This window comes from Taeniopygia guttata, chromosome 4 (assembly GCF_048771995.1).
Source record: "Taeniopygia guttata chromosome 4, bTaeGut7.mat, whole genome shotgun sequence".
Lineage (NCBI taxonomy): Eukaryota > Metazoa > Chordata > Aves > Passeriformes > Estrildidae > Taeniopygia > Taeniopygia guttata.
Window position 1 is genome coordinate 48,359,047 of NC_133028.1, and position 22,920 is coordinate 48,381,966.

A 22,920-nucleotide genomic window follows, 5' to 3' on the forward strand; every position below is an offset into this window, starting at 1 on the left:
CTTCTTAAAGCTCTTGGCTTGAGACTGACTGATATTCAGCTGAACATCATTTATTCTCCCGCAATTCCCATTTTCACAATATGGAATTATAGCCTCAATGGTGTCACACATAACAAGTTTATACAAGTGTCTCATAATATTACTGTAAGATTCATAGGTCAAAATGTTCTTTGCATCCACTGCAAATTTTTGCTCTCAGATTTTGCCTCCACACCCTGCTTTAGCAAGTTCCAATCATTCTTTCAGCTTTACTTTAACCCTGAGAGGGAATAATCATCCACTGCAAGTAAAAGCAGTTAGTATTGTTTGGATCAAGAGGTACAGTTTTGATACAACTGTTTCCTGAATAAAAAGGACACTTACCTTAACAGAAGATGCTACTTGCCTCGCCACAATGGGAAGAATACAGAGGAACAGAAAATGTTCCCCTTAACATTTATATTTCCTTTACTCTTCCTTTGACTTCTGACTGTTACTTTGTGATGTCACCAGGCATCTTCAGTAATTTTCATTCCTCCATACTTATGCTTCTGCCTGTATTTTCTGCTTCTCCTAACACTGCTTGAGGTTTCATCTCAACTTATTTTAGCAATGAAGATTGATTAAAAGCCACATTGTTTCAATATTTTTTTCCTCAAATTTGAGTATAAAATGAGAAAAAAAAAGCCCCATATGTTTGCTATCAAATCACAGCCTTTGTGAAAACTCCTTTATGAACACTTCACACATATTTCCCTGGTTTGTTCTCTTTCTTTCCCCTTCTTTTCATAGATTCAGAGAAAGTCCACGGAAGGGCAGGTAAAAATGATCAAAGGACCTATGAAGTGATTAAAATGTTTTTAGTTTGGAGACAAGATCACCAAATCCTGAAATACAAGAACTAGCAGGAGAGCAGCACCAGGCTGGTAAAAGAAAGAGTGTTTTAAGAAAGGGTAATTCAAAAGTCAGTAAAGGGCATCTGAGATGGTCTCCTGACAGATGCTTATGATCTCAGAAGCTTCAGAAAGGCTTTAGAAAAAATAACAAACAATAAATTCACAAATCATAGAGTTGAAAAAGGTTAGAAAAGACCTCCAAGATCAACAAGTCCAACCTCTGGCCAGTCTCAACTGTCAACCAGACCACAACACTAAGTGCCATGTCCATTCATTTCTTGAACCCTTTCAGATATAGTGACTTCACCACTTCTCTGGGCAGCCTTCTCCAATGGCTGACAAACTTTTCAGTGAAGAAATGCTTCCTGATGTCCCAAAAATTCTCCCTAACGTCCAAGTAGATACTGAGAGGATGAATCAGTGATGCGTTCCTCTTTAATACAATCTTGGGTGCTGGGACAGTATTAGGAGAATAGAAGATGGAAGATGGCCAGGTTCATGGGATAAACAGCACCTCGTACTGCTTCTGAGGCAGAACAGCAGGATAGATGGGCAACTGTGTGATTCATAAAGAACTGTCCTATGTCTTTATACTCCTGTTTTTACATAGCAGTGCAGCTATAAAAATAGTCCTGACTTCTCATTGACTTTCAATGCCACTAAAAATGCAGATTTTCCTTTTTTATTTCTTTATTACATATTAATAAATGACATGAAAACACATTAATGTATATTTTATATCACACTTTACGAAGAAAAGCACTAGTTAGACATAGGAATACTTTTGCTGGCATGAAAAGGTAGCTAACTAGGTCAGACTGAAAAGAAATATTGTTTCTCTATGGAGTAGTTTATTGCAGAGCAGAGGCAGGAAAAAAAGAGAAAAGGAAAAGGGAAAAAACAAGCAAGAAAGTCAAAGCCTAAAACATTGCAGCATGGCATCAAAACTCTTAAAATACTGAATTATGGGCTGACAGATTTGAAAAAACAAGACTATATTCATAATATAAAGCTTATTCAAAATAAATAGGTGATTAAAATATTACACTATGAACTCATAGATCAGGTGATAACCAATAATTAACTCTGAAATCAGAGATCCTTCTAGTTAACAAGCAACCACTAAGCCTAGACAGACAGACCAGGGTTAGATATTGCTCCATTCATAATACCTGTTGTGAAAGTTTGCATCCAGCCATGTGAAACAAAATGTTTTGACACTCTGGGACCAAGGGTTTGTCTTGCATGTGACTTCCTACACCAGCTTGAAACTTCACTTTTATCCTACGTATTTGTTCAGACTTCAAGATTGGAAAGTAATTGCTTCCTCATGGGACTGCATAAAAACATGGTAAGTTTAAAATCTTCAATCAGTTATTTAAAATCAGTTATTTAAGCAATCTATCTTCTGGGTTATCCCAGCATGAGAACCAGCACAAGAACCAGCACTGCAATCTCCACTAACTTATACACTACATGCCATTTTCAAAATTACATAAGGGAATAGAAGTTTAATGTAGCAGAAAGTAAATATAACTCGATTATCCTAAATTAAAAACACCCCCTGGAATCAACTACTCTACACAAAATTGTGCTACAGATATCAAGAGAAAGCTCAATCTTGACAGCTGATGCCCTTATATACACTGAATCATCACCTGTGACTAGTTTTTAAAAGTCAGCCAGTAAGAAACACAGAATTTTATGGTCTTTTTCAGGTAATGGTTTGCCAAGGCTGCATATATGTCAAAATATTCACTAGACATGTTTAGGTGTGCAAAAAAACCCAAATCCTAGAACATGCTGTATGTACAGTGAAGGCATCTTCACCCTACATACAATATAGGACTGCAGATCACCCAAACCTGCCAAACATGCAAAGCAGTCTGCTGAAAATAACTTACATTGCCATGGTGCCTTTTCCATCATTTATTTAATCACAGGGCACGAGTGTTTCCACCGTGAAGATTCGTTTGTGTTTGTGTGCCCAGAGAGAAACAACTGCCATGGTGCTGTCAGAGCACCTTGCTCACACACTTCTTCCCATTAGCTGATCTTACATTTCTGGGAGTGATAAGTGAAACAACCTAACCATCCTGTTGTGGGCTACTGAGGTGCAGAAGCTCAGTTTGCTAGGAATACTGTGTATATCCTGCCAAAAATAGGGGTCTGCATCATTTTTTGGTCCGTCTTCTGTAAATGGGTCTTCTCTTTGACTTTGCAGAGATTGACAATGAAAATAAAGTGCAAAACAGACTAAATAAATACTGGAAGACAGCTAACATAGAAGATTGAGCTGGAGAAATAAACACTATTTTAAGAAGACATGATCTCACTGATCTAACAGTCACAGTACTATGGCTTATATTATAATGTATGGGGTGGCTGTGTTGCTTGACTAACTGAAATTTCATGCAGCTACAGTAAAACTATCATTTATCCAAAATGCTGGTGCACCATGGCCAAAGCTCTATCATGATTGAAAACCACAGGTGTACTTCAGTGTAGCCACATTCACAAATTTAGCAATCATTGTTCAGAACATTGAAAAAGAAAAAAGATGTAGTAATATGAGGTTAAAGAACAACTTACACCAGCTAGCACCACTTCTGTGTACTCCACTACTCTGTTATCAGCCAACAATCAATAGAAACAGAGATGCTTTTTAAAGACTGCAGTCCTTACATAGAAATGTCCACCAATTAATTCCTCAGCCAACTGAAGATGTTGAAGAAAAATACCAACGTGGTAGCTAATGCTCATACACTGTGTTTCTCCTAAGCAAAGTGACCAAAATATTCCTGAAGTGATTAGTCTGACTTTATGATTTCATACATTTAAGTCAGTCTCCTCTGAGGTTATAATCACATAGTCATATATCTCAGATTTTGTGAAGCTACTCTTGAAATTAAATATTTTTTAAGATTTTCATATCAATGAGTCATGGAAAGTTTTGTGTTTGGCAATGTCACATTTCTTATTTAACATAAAGAAAAATAAAACAGGAAGAAGGAATTCTCAGATGGTTTTAAAGGCTCTTCAGAAAACAAATTCATCCCTTGTTTGCCAGACACTGTCCAGTGCTTTCTCCACTTATTCATTCAAAATGTCAGTTTGTGTCTTTCAATATTAAAACATTAAATGAACCCAGAACAGGAACCAGCCCTCAGGCCTGTCACCACAAACAACTCTTAGATAAGTTGTCTGCTATCATCTTAAACCTCCATCTTCTAAAAAATCTCATCAATCCTAGAGTTCCGTTTTCCAGGTTAAATTTTTTCAGACAGCTCTATGCCATTATTTTCAGTTAGCTTAATTAATTACCTAACATCCCTCACTGTTGTCAGCTCTACAGATGTTTTTATGTCCATTTTTCCCTCTCAATCTCTGTATAAGTTTGTTGCATAAATTAAACAAGTGTTTCTCATCTTCTTTTATATAACAACTTTATGTGACAAGTGATCAAAACCAGACAAGGAATGCCAGTAATGTAACGTCACCATGGTCCTGCACAGGGTAACTCCCTGTTCTCCACTGAGAATGCCTCACCTGGAATATCCTAACATCTCATTTTTCCTTTCATTAAATGCATGACCTGGTTTTGGCTATGAGTCAATAACATCTGTATCCTCCTCTTTTGTTCACAACAGGCAAACAAATTCACAGCAGATAATTTGATTAGTCCTTAGTTGAGCAGATCCCAGAATTTTTCTGAGTATGATCATACCTATAGAAGTACAGTGTAAAACAACCCATTAAACTAGCACAGTACCAGTCCAGCAGTTCCTATCTGATCGATATCTGTGATATCTGTCAGTCACTGCCACCACCCCACCTAGGGACACAATCACTAGTGGTACCATACAAAGTATATGACCAGCACTATGAAACTTCATTTCTGCTCCCACAGTTCTTCCACATCCCAGCTCCTTCTTGCTTCTGTAGCAGCAAAGTTGCTCAGAAGCGTCTTGTCATCAAACTTACTTGGCATGCCTTTATTTTGCTGTACTAAACTCCTCAGTAAATACATTAAAATTAGGTAGATCTCAAGACTGATACTTAGAGAATATATCTCAGATTGGAGAGAGAATAGTATTAAATACTTTCAATTTTTTTTCTCTCAACTACCTTTCCAGTGTAAAGTGTTTCCCAAATCATGCTCAGTAGTGAAATGTAACAGGTAAAATTACTTATAAAAATCAGTAACTAAAGATAGGTTTCCTCTCATTATGTTTCAGGGCACCTCTTACTATGATATCCTTAACTCTGACTATTCATGGGAAGTATGAAATAGCCTTGTTAATACAGTAGATGCAAAACAATCCTAATGAAGCTAAGCCTGACTTTGCAAACTGCTTCACATCCCTAAAATTTGGTTTGTAGCCCTGTAGATTGAGTTAGTCATAGAAGGAGATGTGATATGATGTACAAGCTTCCTACAGAACACAGATGCTTACCCTGCCTGCTGCTCTTCTCCATGGCTCTGCATGTGTGAGCCAGGACTGGCCATAAAGAAAGTTATTGGGCCAGACTGCAGATGCCAGTGTTCCACTAACAGTTTGAGCAGTTGTTCTATAACCATAAAGACAAATACCCTGCCAGACTCACCAGATTGCTATTAACACTATAGTCAAAGTCTCAACTTGCAAGTAATTGCTATTACAGACAAAAGTTTGCAGAACTGGATTTTTTAAAGATTATTTTCTCTAAGTTTAAGAAAAACTTGAAAAGGGCAATGAGGGTCAGAATATCATATGACTAGCTTTCAAGTGAAAATACTAGCAGAATAAGATATCTGTTACTATTTTGAGCAGTAATATGTTCCCATAGAAGAACATATACAAGAATACAGAATACTGATGTGAAAATCTGATCTGGGCTTCTTCATTTACCATTAAGTTCTTGCACAATCATCACATTAATTATAATGTATGACCCCCTCCCTAAACACACACATAGAAGCACCATTTTTTCCAGAATAACCAATAAACTTTGATTTTAAGTTTCAAAAAGTTCTGTAAACTCCTTCTATTACCAAGTATATGGACTGAAAACCTACTGAAAACGTAGGGAATAACCATGTAATTATTAAGGTTGTGAATCATGACTTCTATTTCACAGTCTCCCTCTTGACATGCTCAGAAATTGCCCAGGAAAAAACTGGGGCATGAGGTACAGGGGAATTACTGTAATTGCATGTTAAACACAAAATACTTTTTACTGAGCTGTTTTATTGTCTTAGTATTTCAGAAAAAAAAAAAAAAGGGGGGGGGTTCACCAGTTCTCCTTTTCAGTATTTTTTTTCTAGCAATTTGTTATCTTTTTAATGATCTGCCCATAATTTCGAACAAGATTTCCTACTGAGGTAAAAATAAAGTCGGACCTCAACCTGATCATTCTCTGAACATGTCTAACACAGTGAAATATAACAAAATTATTGAAAGCTGTTCTTCTCTGCTCTCTATCTCCAAATAGCAACAGAACACTTAGCAGCATCACCAACTTCCATTCATTGCCTCAAGGTCCTAAAACTCAGCTATGAACTGTGAACAAACACATGTTTCCCACACCCATTGTCCATGCTTCAAGGAGCAATCACAGAGAAGTCAAAGCAGAGTAAATACTAAAAATGGCTTTATACTGTGCATAAGCCTTTCCAGTTTATGTATTTACTGACAAACTGATGGAAATTTTCTGGTCAACACATTTTTATAGAATAGCTGGCAACACCTCCAAGTTAGGGGCAGATTTAAGATACTGGTTCTGCATGGTCAGTGAGTAGGCTCAGAATTGTGAACTCACAGCTGCTGTGATGTTTCTCCTTGTTGTTTTTATATTTTTCATCTATTGGCAGAAAATTTATGTGAAATATAAAGTCTAGGCACAGTCCTAGAGCAAAACTTTCTGCTTACTAGTGCCTCATATTTTTAAGAATGGAAGTAATGCTAGGTTAACAGACAAAAAATTTCAACAATGCTTCAATGCTTCACTCCAATTGAGCTCAGTGTGTTTTCAAATGCATTGCTGAATTCAACTATATATATTCATTGATAATAAAACCAAGATACCTATGAGAAAGACAAATGAAAGCCAAGTGTCTCTTTTTCAACATTCAGATTTTCAGCATGGAGATTATGATCTTCATGTTTCAAACTATGGAGTTGTTTTTTTTAAGACAGACTTCATTTTCTCCGTGCCATTATCTCCAAGTTCAAGTTTGGGACCTGACCCTCCAGACCAGTAACCTTTTAATCCCACATTCAGGACAAAGTGTGTTCATTAAATTGCATGCAATTTTTTTCACCAGCATAGAAACAAATCTTAGAAACTTCAAAAGTTTTTTTTTTTTGTATCATCTAATCTGCAGTCAAAGTTATGCCATTACATATCCTAAATTATGACTACATGAAGAGTCCTGTGTGTGCATGCGTGTGTAAAAATATATATAAATGTATATATATATATATACACACTCACAGAGAAATAGGAGAGAGTGATTAAGAAGACCCTTCCTCATAGACTCCCTGCAGGGAAGTTATGAACAAACTAATTTTAGCATGAGTTTTCAGTCTGCTGAGCTTTCCAGAATACTGCTAAGCATCTGTGTGGTGAAAAGCCCAGGAAATCTGATGCAGATCACTCATTCTGGAGGACTGCAGAGCCAAGACCTGTATATTCAGCAGAACAGAACTGCAGTTCCAGTATTACACCCACACGCTTTTGCATTCATTACAAGATGCTCTTCACATCAAAAAAAAATACATAACTTGAGCACAGTTTTTTTTCTGAGTTAAAGCAAAAATGTACAAACTTGCACACAGAGGGGTGTCTACATTACACCTGTTAATGCCTTCCCCTAACAAATCTAACTCAATAATTTAACTCTATAGAAGTTTCTGTACTGCAACTATTCAAAGCACCTTTATTTCATTACTCATTTTCTGGGGTGGATGGAAGTAATTTATTTCCCCAGGTTTCCTAGGAAAGAGTTTCAGCCACCCTGGCATGGGTCAGCTTATATTTTATTCCACAAATTGGGATATCACAGGAGTATTCAAACCAGGGCAATAATGCCCAATGTGTTGACCATTATGGCCAAGTCATGTGGATACTTTAATATTTGAAGCAATGTTTGTCTGTACAAAAGTAGATGCTGTCAGGACAATGACACTCCTGACATTTTTCTTCAATAAGTGGCCAGAGCATGTATCACTTTTTCTTGACCAAGTATTTCCAAAATATTCTGTATGTGAGTCACAAGTCTACTTCTCTTAATAAATTCACATCCTTGTACAGTCATTTGAAGAATGACAAAAATATACTAAGTGCATGAAATTCAAAATATAAACCTCAACATCACTGCCATTAACAGTTTTGTTTGAAGTCAATTAGTCAATTTAAATGAAAATAGACTGGGGAAAAATATTAAATTTTTTTTTTTCCCTTTTTTTTTTTTTTTTTTGGTGGCAATAAGATTTTTCTTTAAACTTTGAAAGGGAGAATGCTATTAACACTGCAAATGCATAATGGCAACTAAAAAATAGCTTTAACTGTGCTTTTTTCCTGACAGAATTCTGCCATGCAATTTAAACAAATACAGTTCAGGAATAATTCATAGGTCTTATCAAGAGAAAGGAGAAGAAATAGGTTTTTCAAACTATGTAGTAAACAATCTGCATTGCTCCTCATTATGTTCTTGTGCCAAAATTCTAGAGAAATATGGTAAACATTCAAATGGCTTCTAATTATATAAATCACTTATTTAATTCCCCTAGGTGAATAAGGTGGAAATAAAACAATTCAGAAAGTTGTCTTTCCATATGAAAGGAGAGTCTGTGCTCCTATTCTGAAGATAACAAAAGGTGCCCATCTCATTTTAGGTTCAGGAGGATAGATTTTATTTTCAGGAGCCCACAGTAAAACACAAGATAGTATGCAACTTTTGCATAATTCATTGGCATTCATCATAGCATTAGTTAGTTATTGCAGTGTCCAATATATAAGATTAATTTTCAAAAGAGAACATTTACTAGTGCCATTCCTTCAGAAGTCCTATATGGAAAATTAATTTAAACATGGAGCCTATAATGAGGATTAAAGGTTTCAAAACACCTTCAGAATTGTGTCAAAGTGGACTTCAGAATTAACTACCCCTATTACCAAAAAAAAAAAAAAATTATTTTATTTCCCCCCACACCAAATTTCATATTTTGTTGGAGGCATGGAAATTAATTATGCCACATCATTCATTCCAGGTAAGGAAAGAAAGTACTGTAAACTAAGTGGTGATATGAATCTTAAATACAAAAGCACTAGGATCAGCTTTTTCACTTTTTTTCCAGAACTAGATATCAGGTGGATTATCATGCCAAATAATGTCAATCCCACAACAAGCACTCAGAGTCATTTTCTAAATAACATAAACTTATGCTACTCATGCTTAAGACCAAGGCAATGATACAAGGCCACCTACCTTTACTTGTTGTCTAGCTTACAGGAATAAAAACTCAGTTTGAGCAGCAGGCATTAGCATATTGCCTAATATCCAACAATCTCTTGTGAGAAATCGAGACATCTCTTCTTAGATAAAGTAACACAAAACTTGTGAAAACTCTTACTCCTTGCCCCCAGTCAGATGCCTGTAAAATCACACATTCTCAAGGAAAATAAAATTCTGAGCAAGATATTTATCCCTTTTTTGCAATGGAATAGATATTTCTTGACATGTTGAGAGAAACTCAAAGTCACTCTCTAACCTGTGTTCTATGCAACTTTAGGGAAACATAATTTAAAAACAGCAGTAGCTAAGACCACTCATAAAAAAAACATCAGAATTGCTTTGGTTTTAGGGAAGTCCCACATCTGAGCATTTAGAAGAAAGCAAACTAATTAAAAACTACTTCACACTAGAAGACAATATATTTTTGAACTTTAGAGCTTAACTAAAAAGTAAATGATTATGAATTCTGTATGTAAATTGAAATGAGAAACAGTTTCTTTGTTTCAAGTAACTGAGAAAAACAGATGGAAAATGCAAGTCAGAAGACTAAAATTATCTGGAGCACTGGAACTGGCAAATACCTTACCCAGCTGAAAGACTTCCAAGCACTCTCATACTTTCTCCTCCTAAGTGTGCATCTCCTTCAGCTATTAATAATCCATCCTTTCCTGTGGGCTGAAAGAATACAGAAAAGCCCTGAGTTAGTCAAAGCACTTGGTACCTCAGAAGTCAGTTCCATCTCTGTACTATTGTCAGTAGAATTACCTTTGAATCCTAACTTTCTTGCAGACGAGATATAGTTTACTCCAAATAAGCATTGTGGAGAAGCAAAGGCGTATTGGTGCTCCTTCTCTGGTGATTCATGCATAAGTGCCATGTATGACCCCAGGACTAGGAAGTGGATTTGCTGGCTGCGTCCTAACATGCTGGGAGAAACGATTTGTGAAATGTTAGTGTGGCATTTTACTTCTCCCAAAAGAGCACAGGGCCAAAGTTATGATTCCAGGGATAATCTGTGAACTGTGTTTAAGCTGTGTTCATGAATAAATAACATCCAGGAGAGGGTAAACAAAGACCAACTTAGACTCCATAGGTTCTTAAATCATTTGCTTCTCGCTTATATCTGCATAACAGCCAGGAGTAAAAGTTCTGAAAGTTAATAAATTGTTCCCTGTGATATAACTGCAAATGAAACTAAAAGCCAAATTCCTGCACTTGTAGAAGCAGCAGTATCAAAGATGACTTAGAAAGGCAATAAAGAGCTGCAGAGAAGATTGAAAAGGAAATGATTGCATGGTCCAAGTCTTATGTATTGCTGGCAAATCAATGTCTTGCAATGTGAATTGCTATATTCCTCCAGCAGCAACTGAGTCTCTCAGAAAAGTGTCTTATTCCAAATCTTTCAAGAGCTGCTCTCAATGCTACACCTAAAATCAGACTACTCTTCTAGCTATTCTTCATGCAAAATAAAAACAGGATGGAAAAATAAATGTACTTGCAGTTTTTTCGAAGTGTAGCAGAATCTGTTAGTTCCTTTTCACTTTTACTGTTCCAAGTGTTTCACAGCAAAGGCAAACTTGCAAACTCCAATTCCAATGAACTTACCTCAGTTTTGCTCTTTAAATACATTTTTATCTCATTACATGCATTAATGAAAGAATGCTTCTTACTCAGAAAGGATTTAAAGGAAAATACTACAAAGCATATAAATTAACTTTCTTCTCTAGACATAGTTTTTCTTAGACATAGGCAGCAGTGCATTAATATCAGCAGAACTAGTTGATGAAAATCAATGTATAAAATAGATACTTTGATTTTCCATTTACAAATCTTGCCTCAAGACTTGCATGAAGATTGCACAGCTGGGAGACTCAGCACAATGCATTTAACAAAAGTATTGCCTAGAACTGAAAAAACTCTCTTTCCTCAAGATATGCTGCCCACATAGAGGGAGACTGAACAAAACACCAGGGGAAAATGGGATAAAAGATTTTGACAGCAATTCACATTTTGGGAAGCTCCATGGTTAAACGGTGGCAGGAACAGAGCTAGACCTTTAAGCTAAACAACTGAATTCAGTCATTTTTTGCTTTAGAAATGTTTCCTAATGCACAAGAGAAAACCCTTATTAATAAATTCTATGCAAGTCAGAATAGAAGGAAAAGCAGCTGAAAAAATAGTAGTATCTCAAAAAAGAGAAACAGAACAGACCTATTAAAAATTTTTTTTTTCAGTCACAGGTTTAAGTAGTCAAAAAACAACCCCCAACACTGAAACTCTCTTTTATACTCCGCAGTTGGAGAATCTGTGAAGTGCCACTGGTGTTTCTTTAGAGAAACATCACCGTGTACTGGGAAAAGACAATCAAGTTTTTGTGGTAAATTCATACTGGGCCTGTTACAGGTCTACTTTCTTAATAAATTCACATCCTTGTACAGTCATTTGAAGAATGACAAAAATATACTAAGTACATGAAATTCAAAATATACATTCTCTTTTGGTTTACTGGCACTTGTTCATCAGAATTTATTCCAAGTAAACTCAATGTGCCCTAGGTTTATAGAGGAAGTCACTTTCTGTTCATAGTTATTTATATAATCAAGAAATGAAACTTTATACTGGAATGATCAACATTACAGACAAGAACTGCAGTTATAAACTGCAAGGTATGGCCTTGTAGTGTGTGCCTCTCTCTAAAAGGGAAAAGGATATTAGGAATAATCTCTCTCCTTATCCTCATTCTTTTTTTCCTCCATTTCTGCCAACACACAGTCATTCTTAGACAAAAAGAGAACAGACTAGATCTTTTTGATTCCTCTCACAATTTCTGCATTTGACTTCAAATTTAACCTTAATTGCCTTCTGTTTCCAACAATTTTACACCACACAGACTTGCAACATCTCACTTATCTTCTCCTAGGAAATACGTCAGTAAGCGCACTGTACTATATAAATACTTAAAATGACATGCAACCCTGAATGATTGAGAATGTAATGTGCCTCACTGTCCGTCATTCAAGTGATTCGTTACTTCACAAATTAAATCAAACACTGATGTCCATCTAAAATCTGTAGCTTGTTGTCTAATTTGACTATATGCTTCAGAAATTTCTGCTTTCAGGAGGATCATGACTAAATATTTAATCATAGATTTCCAGACAGAAACAGCAACAAGAAAACCTTATACCAATCTCACTCTTTTAAACTATGAGTATTTTGTTTTAAACAAGAGAGTAACCTTGCAGGGAAAGATGCAATTCTCTGGGGGTGATTTGGCATTTTTGATTTCAAAACTTTAAAAGTTCAAAATTAGAATTGAATTGCCTGAAATTGTGACAAGAAAAATTGTGTATTTTCTTTGCAGGGTAAAAGTTAGTTTGAGATTTCTGGTCCCTTGAAGAAAACCTGAAATGTCGTATTTAATAGTAATTTAAACTGAAACTTCATTCCTTCAAGGTCAATTTTTGCAGCAGCTGAAATCCAAAAGCTATTTTTTGTACAGCTTGTGATGGTTTATTAGCTTTAGGAGACCTTTAAGTAGACTCTGGAAGCACTGCTTGCCTCAGCCTTCAATATAACACGTAAAACTAGACAATGAGCATTTGGATGACAGAAAAAAAGACATACAACTTTCTTTTGGAAAAAATTAACACAACTAAGTATGCCAAACAGGCAACCTGGACTCTGTGATTTCTAGTATCCCTGGGGCATGAGTGATACAGTGCTCAACTAGATTAAGTTATATTTGTTGCTGGGAAGCTCTACTGTTTTAGTTCTCAAGTACTGCACAGATGAAATATACACTGTAAATACAGATTTACCTGTTTACACTTTGAAAATTTGGACACAAAAATCTTTTCATTCAGTACCTATGATATTCCAGTGATGACTAATTCTAGGAACAATTTCACATGCACAGATGGTACTGCAAGGCTTGCTGATTAAATATCAAGGTAAATAATTAAGACTCTCAAGCATTCTGAAATTACAGAAGTCCTGAAAGGTGCTGAGGTAACACTTATCATTCCTGACAAATCTATAAAAACACAACAACAAGCAAAGGGCACCTGTAAATCAATGACAGAGAGCTTAAATACTATGGCAAAATTACAGAATTAAGGCTCTTACCTATACAATGTGTGCAAGGCAGAGGAGTAAGTCCCCAGAAGAACAGTGGAAGTTATGTCAAAAGCAGTGAAATAGTGATGCCATTTAATGATAGACTGATTTAACAGCATATTTTTATGCATCACTTCACATACAGAAATTTCTGTCCACATAAAATCATAACCTTTTCCCCATCCCAAAAATCACATATATAGTCTCATAAACTTATATATGCCTAGATGTAGACACATAGACATACATGCGAAAGGTAAAAGTGATACTATGTTTTGCTGTGTTGCCTTCCTTTATAACAATGATCTTCCTGTGTTGCCCTGATTTTTAAGATTTTCTAAAGCCTTCTGAGCTTACATTCTTGTAGAAAATTTTCTCACATAACTTTCTGTAAATAACCTATTGTTTTGCATTCCTTCATAGAGGTGGAGAAATTTGATGTACTAGTAGTTTGTCCAGTGTCATTGGAGAGGTAGTATGTTCACCCTCCAATCCAAAGTCACCTTTAGAAAAGTATAAATATTAGAGTCTGAAATAAAACTTCCTCTTTGTTACCTTTACGATAGCAGCAGCTCGTGTCATGCTTTCACATGTCCTATAGTAACATTCCTGATCATAGGAAGATTTATAGTTAACTGATGAAAAGTGCTTCAGAAGAACCAACTACTATTAATGTTTTATATGTGGCCAGATGCCTCTTTTTTTGCCTTTAAGTGATGATCAGTGGATATATATCAGCAATAATAAGTATTCTAATAAGCAAAATCTTGCACATTACAGTCCCATCCAACAGGAGATATTGTTAATTGGTACCAGCTTTTAAATAAAAAATTGCTTTATGTTTCCCATAGGAAGATGCAATGCAAGTTAAGGTGGATACCATAACATTTATATGCAAAATAGTTTAATTGTATTAGTTGGAATTTTATAAAAACAACAACCAAAGACATGTAAGTATGGCAAATTTCAGCTCTTTGGATTTTTCCCTTGGTAAAACTAGAAACACTATGAAATGGCACTTTGTACAGAGAAAATATAGGACCTGTTCATAGGGACCCCTGTTATTCCTCAGTATTCACAAGTACCAATGAACAAGAGACTTCCCAGCACAGATCTGTCATGTCTAGCTTCATTTCAGCTACAAAAAGAAAACCTGTGGTGTAAACATGTGACATATTGTGCTGCAAATGGTAGCTGGACTAGTATTTGACACAGCTGAAAAGAGAAAGATGGGAGTGAAAATTTTACATGAGTTGCAAGCTTTCTTCACATGTTTAGAAAACAAAGCAGAGCTCCTCTTCATTTGTGCTTACTGGAAACTATGGTAGCTAACAGATGTGATGCCTGCAGAAAGCAACAAATAATAATCACCAGCCAAGGGAATTGTTAGGCTCTGAAATTACACAGGATGCTCCAGTTGCTCATCTCCTACAACACAGTGTTATTCAAATCACATCTAAAAACTGGGGAAAAGAAATAGACTTGCACACCACAATACAAATAAACACCAAGGACAATAAAGGCCAAAATGAGGTGTCCGAATAAAATACTCTGTAACCTTATGCCACGGTTAGATGTACAAAAAAAGTGATATTTTAAATAGCCAAATATAAGCAAGCAAATACATTATTTGCAAAAATCAATACAAATAAAGTTAGGGAAGGTTTTCTTGCTATTTTTCTTAGGAAAAAGTGGATCTCCAGTCAAGAAAAAAATAGATTAAAAGGAAAAACTATATAAAAGTATACTCAGCTTTCCTTTGAGTAACTTTAAAAATTAATTAAAAGAAAATTATTAATGGATGTTGAAATGCTACTCCAAATTAAAAAGGCTTAATATCATTATTACTTCTTTCAGGTGGTAAAAATGATGATTGTGGTTGTGCTGACATTTGCCGTCTGCTGGCTGCCCTACCACATTTACTTCATAGTTACTGGGATCTATCAACAATTAAATCGGTGGAAATACATTCAGCAAATCTATTTAGCCAGCTTTTGGCTTGCCATGAGCTCTACAATGTACAATCCCATTATCTACTGCTGTCTTAATAAGAGGTAAGAGCTGGTTATGAAATGAGATGCATAATTTCACCAAGAATATAAACTGCTTAAATGGAAAAACAGACATAGAATTTTCACTTAAATAGCTTCCAGTTAGTGGGAAAAAACAAAATGGAAAAAAAAACCCCACCTTTCTTTAGGTCTGTACTTGAAAGGAACCCCCAAAACCCTGAAGGTGAACTTCCAGTAAAAATTCTGGTCTACTTAAAATCTCAGAGCAAAATTCTTTTTTCAGAAACCAGTCCTTCCCATGTGCACCTGCAAAATTAAAAAAAAAAATAAACACTATAGCAGTTTAAAGGTTTTGGTTTGCAAAATACAAAAATAAAGAAGACAGTAATTAGTAATATAGAGTGCAAGCTGTATGTTTCACTAATTGTAGCCCAAATTTTGTTTTGCTGGAAGAATGCAATATAAAATGAGATTTACTGTGTTCTGTATATCTCAGCATTACATTTCTACTGTGCTCCAAAATCTGCAACAGGCTGATGAATATTATACTAATGTTTATATTCTCATTACTTAATACTGAATTACAGTATTGTTTGATAGCAAGACATTATGCTCTAAATTTCAAAGGCACTGCACCTGTTGAGTTTGGTGACATTTTAACAATACTTCCTAGTCTGAGAAAACTGCACTGCAGAATGCACTCAAATCTTTCATTTCAGCTTACAGGACCAGGATCTACACAAGCATCCTAGCCATCCTATTCACCAGCACCCCTAGCATTATTGGATAAAGATCACCAAGAACAATTAATTACTTCACAAACTCAGTATGAATCAGTATTGAATAAGTAATCTCAAATATTATTTCAAATCTCTTTTGACTTAGCAGCCAGTGCCAAGTTTAATTACTGTCAAACTTGATACCAATATTGCAAGGTATTTCTCAACACCCACTAAAGATCATGCAGTATCTGTCAAAAGGAATCTAATAAAAAATGAAGTGAACAAATCCTAACAAGTTTTTATTGGAGTAAAAACACTGGTGTCATCCTTCTTGATGAGAATAACTTATGACGATTAACATTCATTATCTTTTTAAAAGATAAGGTAATGACTAAATTCATAGAGCCTTCTGATGAGCTCTTCATCATTTTACAACTGCTTAAAGGTGAGCTTTTTATTATTTACAACTGTTTAAAGATGACATAAAGTTTTAGCATGCCAGAACAAAACTAAAATGGCAAATTTTCCATTAATTTCAACAGAAACTAGATTTCAGTAAGTGTCCAGTGTCTGAAAAATCAAAGGCAAGGAAGAATGAGGCCTCATATATTTCAATTGCTACCATAAAACTTATAAACTAATCCCATTTTCTTCAAAAACATTTTACGGCACAGTTACAAAAATATTTATAAAAAAATAATATCTCTGATGTGGCTTATGTTGACACTTGCAAACTGCAAATTTAAATATCTGGATTAAAGAATGCAACCACAGAAAAAATTAATATTTTGAGACATACTAAAGGTCACCTTATTCAGAATTTGATGCAAGAATGAAATCCTGGTGACAGTTTTCTTATAATTAAGTTCCATATTGAAATGAAGATACCAGAATGTCTGCTTCCTTTTCATTAAATAGGAAAATAGAGCTTGTTGCTGGGAGTCAGATCAGCTTGTGCCTCTGCTGGCTCTAGTATCAGACAGAACATCTATCCTCAGCCTCATTTTCCAGGGTAATTAGGATATTACATATCTAAATAAAGAGAGCGTTATTTCACAATGAAGAAAAAACATGCCCTGAATTAGAAAGAGGATGGAAGGTGCCAAGAAAAGTAGTACAGTTTAAAGATGTTTTTGTTTTACAATACCCATCACTAAATCCATTTCCATCAGAGGTTCTTTCAGTATTTTTCCAAAGTATGGACTGCATGTAAACAGAGAATGATGAATAGCAACTGACCTGCTCAGTTGTCATCATGTAAAAACTCCATGGCAAACTTCAAAATCTGAGGAAGTAAAAGACACTTCTGTGAGATCTGTTAACTTTAACAGAACACTCGATTTGAATTTTTACCTGCAGTCATCACTGTGCTAGTTTAACCACTGTTCCAAAAAACTTACAGACAGGATAAACAACCAAGCTGATTGTTAAAACAAAACAAGAGAAGCAAGACAAGTGAGAAAGCAAAAAAAAAAAAAAAAGGCTTTAAGTCTGAGTGAAAATGTGTTCTTTCTCTAGTTATACATAGATACATAGGGAATTGCTTTTCTAATATATTAAACTTTTATTCTGGAAATGCATATACACAAAATGTAACAATGGTCTTTATGGTGAATCCCTGCCTGTATGAGTATTGCAAATGCTGATGCTCAAAAGCCTCAAAATGCCTGTTTGTACATTGCTCACATTCAGATTTCAACTTTCTAGGATCCTCTTAATTATTAAAATTATTTTCCAACATTTTACATGAACAATTATTAGTCATTACATCATTCCCATATAAGCATCTCTGTTAGAAAGAGACACAGAAAGGATATTGAAATTTGGAAGCTGGGATGGCATTTTAGAGAAAAGAAAGTTATGAAGTTTCTTGATGAAAGATGAAAATATGGGTGCAGATCTCATGAGAGGTCAAATCAAAACAATTTCTGTGAAGACACGTCTATGAAAGTTGGTGTTTGCTTACTTTGCACAGACAAAAGACAGGAAATTAATTATAAGGAAAATACCAATGTAAAAATGCAGAGACAGCATATAGAAAATCAGAAATCTAAATGAGATGTTACACTATCTTTTTTGCCTTACTCAGACTTCAGTCAAGGAAACTCCCACAGACTTCAGCACACCCAGGCCTATGGGCAGGATAATTGGCCGAGTCAGGATCCTGCCAGCACTGTGTGTTTTCAGATGAAGGCCTGGGGCTGGCTCTACCAACCCAGGAATTCACCAGGCTTCTTTGCTCCTAGGTTCCGAGCTGGCTTCAAGCGAGCTTTCCGCTGGTGTCCCTTCATTGAGGTGTCCAGCTATGACGAGCTGGAGCTAAAGGCAGCCAGGTTCCACCCCACCCGGCAGAGCAGCCTCTACGCTGTGTCCAGGATGGACTCCAGCATGACGGTGGTGCTCGACACTAACGATGGAGACAGCATGCATGCCAGCCATAAGAAAAGAGCAGCTCCAAGGGACCTGAACTTCAATGGTTGTTCACAGAGGAATTCCAAGACTGTCTCCACGGCCTCAAGCCTCATCAGTTCACTGCACACATCAGCAGATGTTTATTCCTAAACATTTCATGTTGCTAAAAGGGCAACACTGGACAATGTTCTGCTATGGGATTTAGTATCCATACCACAGGAAAGCAAACCAGATTCCACTAACAAACCCTAGCTAAAAATATTGTGAAACTTTTGGGAGTCTCTTACTTTTTTTGCTTTGGAGAGGAAGAAGAATTTGAAGACATATGTACGCCTCAGTCCAAAATCATAGTTGCACCTTAGCCTAAACAATGTTTGTAGGGATTATCCAGAATAAACCAATGGCATAAAAAACTTTGTTTCAGTTGTCTCTGACCTGTGACATTTATGTTTGACTTATTGAAATGTAACAGGCTCCTTTACTTATCGAAACAGAAATGTACTGTGTTTTCCATTACGAGTGTATTAATTCCACAGTAACAAAATTACATGAGATTTGATTACAAAGATGTATTTATAATGAACACCTAATGAGCCCCAAGTCTATTAAGCTGTTTTACAATTTAGCCCCATTCCCAAACAGATAAAATTAAGTTCACATGAATGCAGTTTAGCTATGTCTGCAACAGTACAATTTTGCAAATATATATGAGAACAGGAGAACATGACTAAGAGACTAAGTTAAATTCTACCAAAGTTTGCATATTAGTAAACATTAGACTCTAAGGGGTTCTGTACTTCCAGGGGAATATATTGCTTTGATGAATCTCTCATAGCTTTCTATCTTAGTACAAAGGGTAAGGTCTGTCTTCAGTGACCTTAAAAGAACCTGACTGATTTTAGAAAGGCCAAAAGATTTTAAACTGGAGCTTCATATATGAAAAAAATAGCACTGTGGCAATAGACTCTTCTCTGCAAAAGATAAAGTAACAAGATTGATGATGGAAAACTTCCACTGGAAAAAAAAAAAAAAAAAAACACCTGTTTGGGCTCTTTTCACAAATTTTCCATAGCTTGATGCATGTAAAAATACTCCTGTGCTTGCCTGTGAAAATATGCTAGGCACTCTTACACAGACATGTTCCCACTGAATTCAGACAAAAATCCACTTACCATCACTGTTGCAAAGAAAGTGGAATGTAACAAAAAAAGGGCCCAGAGAGCAGCCTTTTAGTTAAATGACTGTGCCTGTTGCATGAATAGACTGGTTATGTGAATGTTTGTTGTCAAACTGTTAATAAAAACATAAGCAAAAGAGTGTGAATGTCTTCCTGAGTTAGCTAAACCAGCACAGGCAGCGTATATCTGGCTGAACCTAACACAGTACTGAAGCTGAGCAATTAATAAGGAGACATTTGAAGAGAGAAAGGCTTGAGCTGGCTTTAGTCCACATTCCTTCCCAGCAACTGGGGATGATCAGCATTGTGACAGCGAGCAGATCAAACAAGACTAGGAAAACAAGAATCATATTTGTATAGTGATTCATGTATATTGTAAATTGTTATGTTCTGCTAAGTGTAACTTGTATAGTGATTTCAGAACACTGTGGTATCACTTACTAAATCAAAATCCTGTGTAAAGTAAAAGATCCTCAAATACATAAACCTGATACATTAAACGCTCCATGTATGGAATAACTGAAGAACCTGGTTATAGAATATTGTACTCTTACAAAAATGTATCACAATTGCAGACTCACACTATTCCTATCTATGGCCTGATCTTAAATCCACTGAAACAAAGAGCTCCGTTCATTAATGACTTCCCTTTTAAATGTCAATCCATGCTTTTCAACAGGCTATTTCTCAAAAAAAATCCAGGTATTTTCCAACATTGCAATTGTTATGCTTTCACTTTTCCTTGTTTGTTTTTTTTTTCTTTTTAAGTGTGTAGTACTCCAGCAAGTGTCATGCAATGCCTATAAAATACTTGTAAATTTTTTTCCCCTGAAATACTGTTTTAAGGACTTAAAAATCTTCACAAGTTTTTAACAACTCTGTTGAGGAGATCCAGGATAGTCACACACAAACAAAAAATTACTAAGTATATTAACCTGATGGTGATGTACTACAAACACATCCTGTGAAGTTCTCTGTCTGGTCATGTACAACTTCGGAGAATCATACATAGAGAAAATGTATACTTGTTAAATAAACAGTCTATTCTAACTATGGCTATTACAAAATCAGTGTTGATAAATTTATTGTTTTTAAATGTAGAGTATAAGCATGGAAAAACTGTATATAAAAGAACAGCAGCATAATTCATGTAATTTCTAGGATTTTTCATTGACAAATATCAAGAAAGCCTTTGTGTGATGAGTTGGATGGTCATGCTTCTCTTGACCATATGGCAACACTTGCATGTTTAAGCTGGGTACATCCCTGAGATGAAGGACAAAAGCACAGTCAGTCCTCCACTTACAGCCTTGGGACTTTGCCTGAACCACAACCCAAGGGGAATAATACCATTGTGACTGGAGTTTGGAAAACAATTTGAACTTCTATTGGAAACAATTTGGAATTGGTTTGGAAACTCCAGTTATTACTGATCTGAGGATGGAAATTTTACAGATTACATCTGGCTACCCTATAAATAGAGGTCCTAAGTGAGGCCCTTTGAACTTCCCTGGACTTCAGTGGGGTGCACCAGAATCTCCCTTGGAGTGGGAGATGGCTCTCAGAGCTTGCAAACTCTCAAGTTTGTGAGAAAGCTGAAGACGGCATAGGTGGATAAAGTCTCACTCCTTGAGCCTCAACCCTCAGCCGCTGAGAAAAGCCAAGGCACTCGACGTGGGTATTTGACTGAAATCAGAGGGAATTTTTCACAGGTACTTCTGTACACACTTCATCATGTCTGTGTGTATGCATGCATGTGAATTGATTTAAATACCCTCTAGCAAGTATAGCATAAACACTGACATCTCAGAACGATAATTAAGTAACTACTACAAATTTAGTCAATTTTATTGAATTACTTGATAAATGCTGGATTAGATAATTGATTAAGTATTACTTAAATTCTTTAAGCATGAACCAGTGATCTGGTCTAAGGCTAAGTTTTTCAGTGGTGCCCACTCTGAACCTTGTGACTCTATGGGAAGGTCTTCCTTACCCTTTGCACCCTTATCACTGGCATCCCTAGTCTTCATGCAAATCATTCTAGTGATTTTAAGGCAATATTCTATTGTATGCTTCATTTACATAGTAAATAATAGAGCAAAAATTGCCATTGAACCTTGTTGCACTTTCATACATTTATATACTGTGATTCTTTAAGCTGCCTCAACCACTCAATTGCGGCAAATTGTCATAGTCAACAGAATACTAAATCAGGATTTGCAACAGTCTTCCACATAAAAGCATGATCTTGAGAGGAAAAAAGAACTCCAAGACAGTTGAGGGTACTCAGACAGGATGCATTCAGCAAATTGCAGCCTGGATCTCTTGGCAGGAATCCCTTGACAGCCTTACTTCCAGTTCATTTACAGCACATTGTCAAGGTTTGGAGGCACTGGCAGACCTGCACAGAGTGAGCTATTTGCAGCATGTTTACATCTGGTAACTAAAGATGTCACTGAGGAAGGTCACTGATCAATACCAACATATATTTTCAAAAATAACATACAGAAGGAACTGATGGAAAAAATTAGAACAAAATAGGTTTTAGAAGTTGGTGATTTTTTTATCTAAATAAAACAATTCAGGAATTTTGGAAGAGGATGTTCCTCCTTTAATACTAGGGAATTTTTTTTCACATCAGTGAAGAACAACCTGTTTCACTGATATAAATTTCAAAACCTTTCAAGCTGTGCCCACTAGGACACAGAATTCAGAGAAACTCTTTTTCCTTTTGCATTTATTTCAAGGCTTTTGAAGTGCCTATTCCAAGTAGAAATTTACTGCTGAACTCCTTCCACTAATTCAAGATGAGTTTAAATTTAGAGTCCCAAATACTATGGGCTGTTTGTTGAAGAATACCTCCAAAGATTGCTACAAAAGATACAGGACATACTACTAAGGATATACTACAGTTTACAAATATCTTGTGAGTTCCCTGTATTAAATAATGCATTCAGTTCAATTCGTGTCTTCTTGTTCATGAGCAGATTCAAGTGGTTCTACATTCATAAATCAAAATTATCTGTTGAGAGCAGTCAAAGATATTTCTTCATCAGTCCATGAGCAGTTGCTGCAGGTATTTAAATACAAATTGTATTTA

At 35.8% G+C, this 22,920-nt stretch overlaps 1 protein-coding gene across 1 annotated transcript in view; it reads left to right on the forward strand.

Annotated features, from left to right (window-relative positions):
• The window catches only part of TACR3 (tachykinin receptor 3), a 38,542-nt gene extending 17,675 nt beyond the window's left edge, over positions 1-20,867 (forward strand). The window contains exons 4-5 of the mRNA XM_002193653.5: positions 15,352-15,548; positions 18,475-20,867. Of these exons, the coding sequence (XP_002193689.5) occupies positions 15,352-15,548; positions 18,475-18,790 (513 nt within the window). The 3' untranslated portion in view covers positions 18,791-20,867. The remainder of the gene's footprint in view (positions 1-15,351; positions 15,549-18,474) is intronic.
• Positions 20,868-22,920: the final 2,053 nt, after the last annotated feature.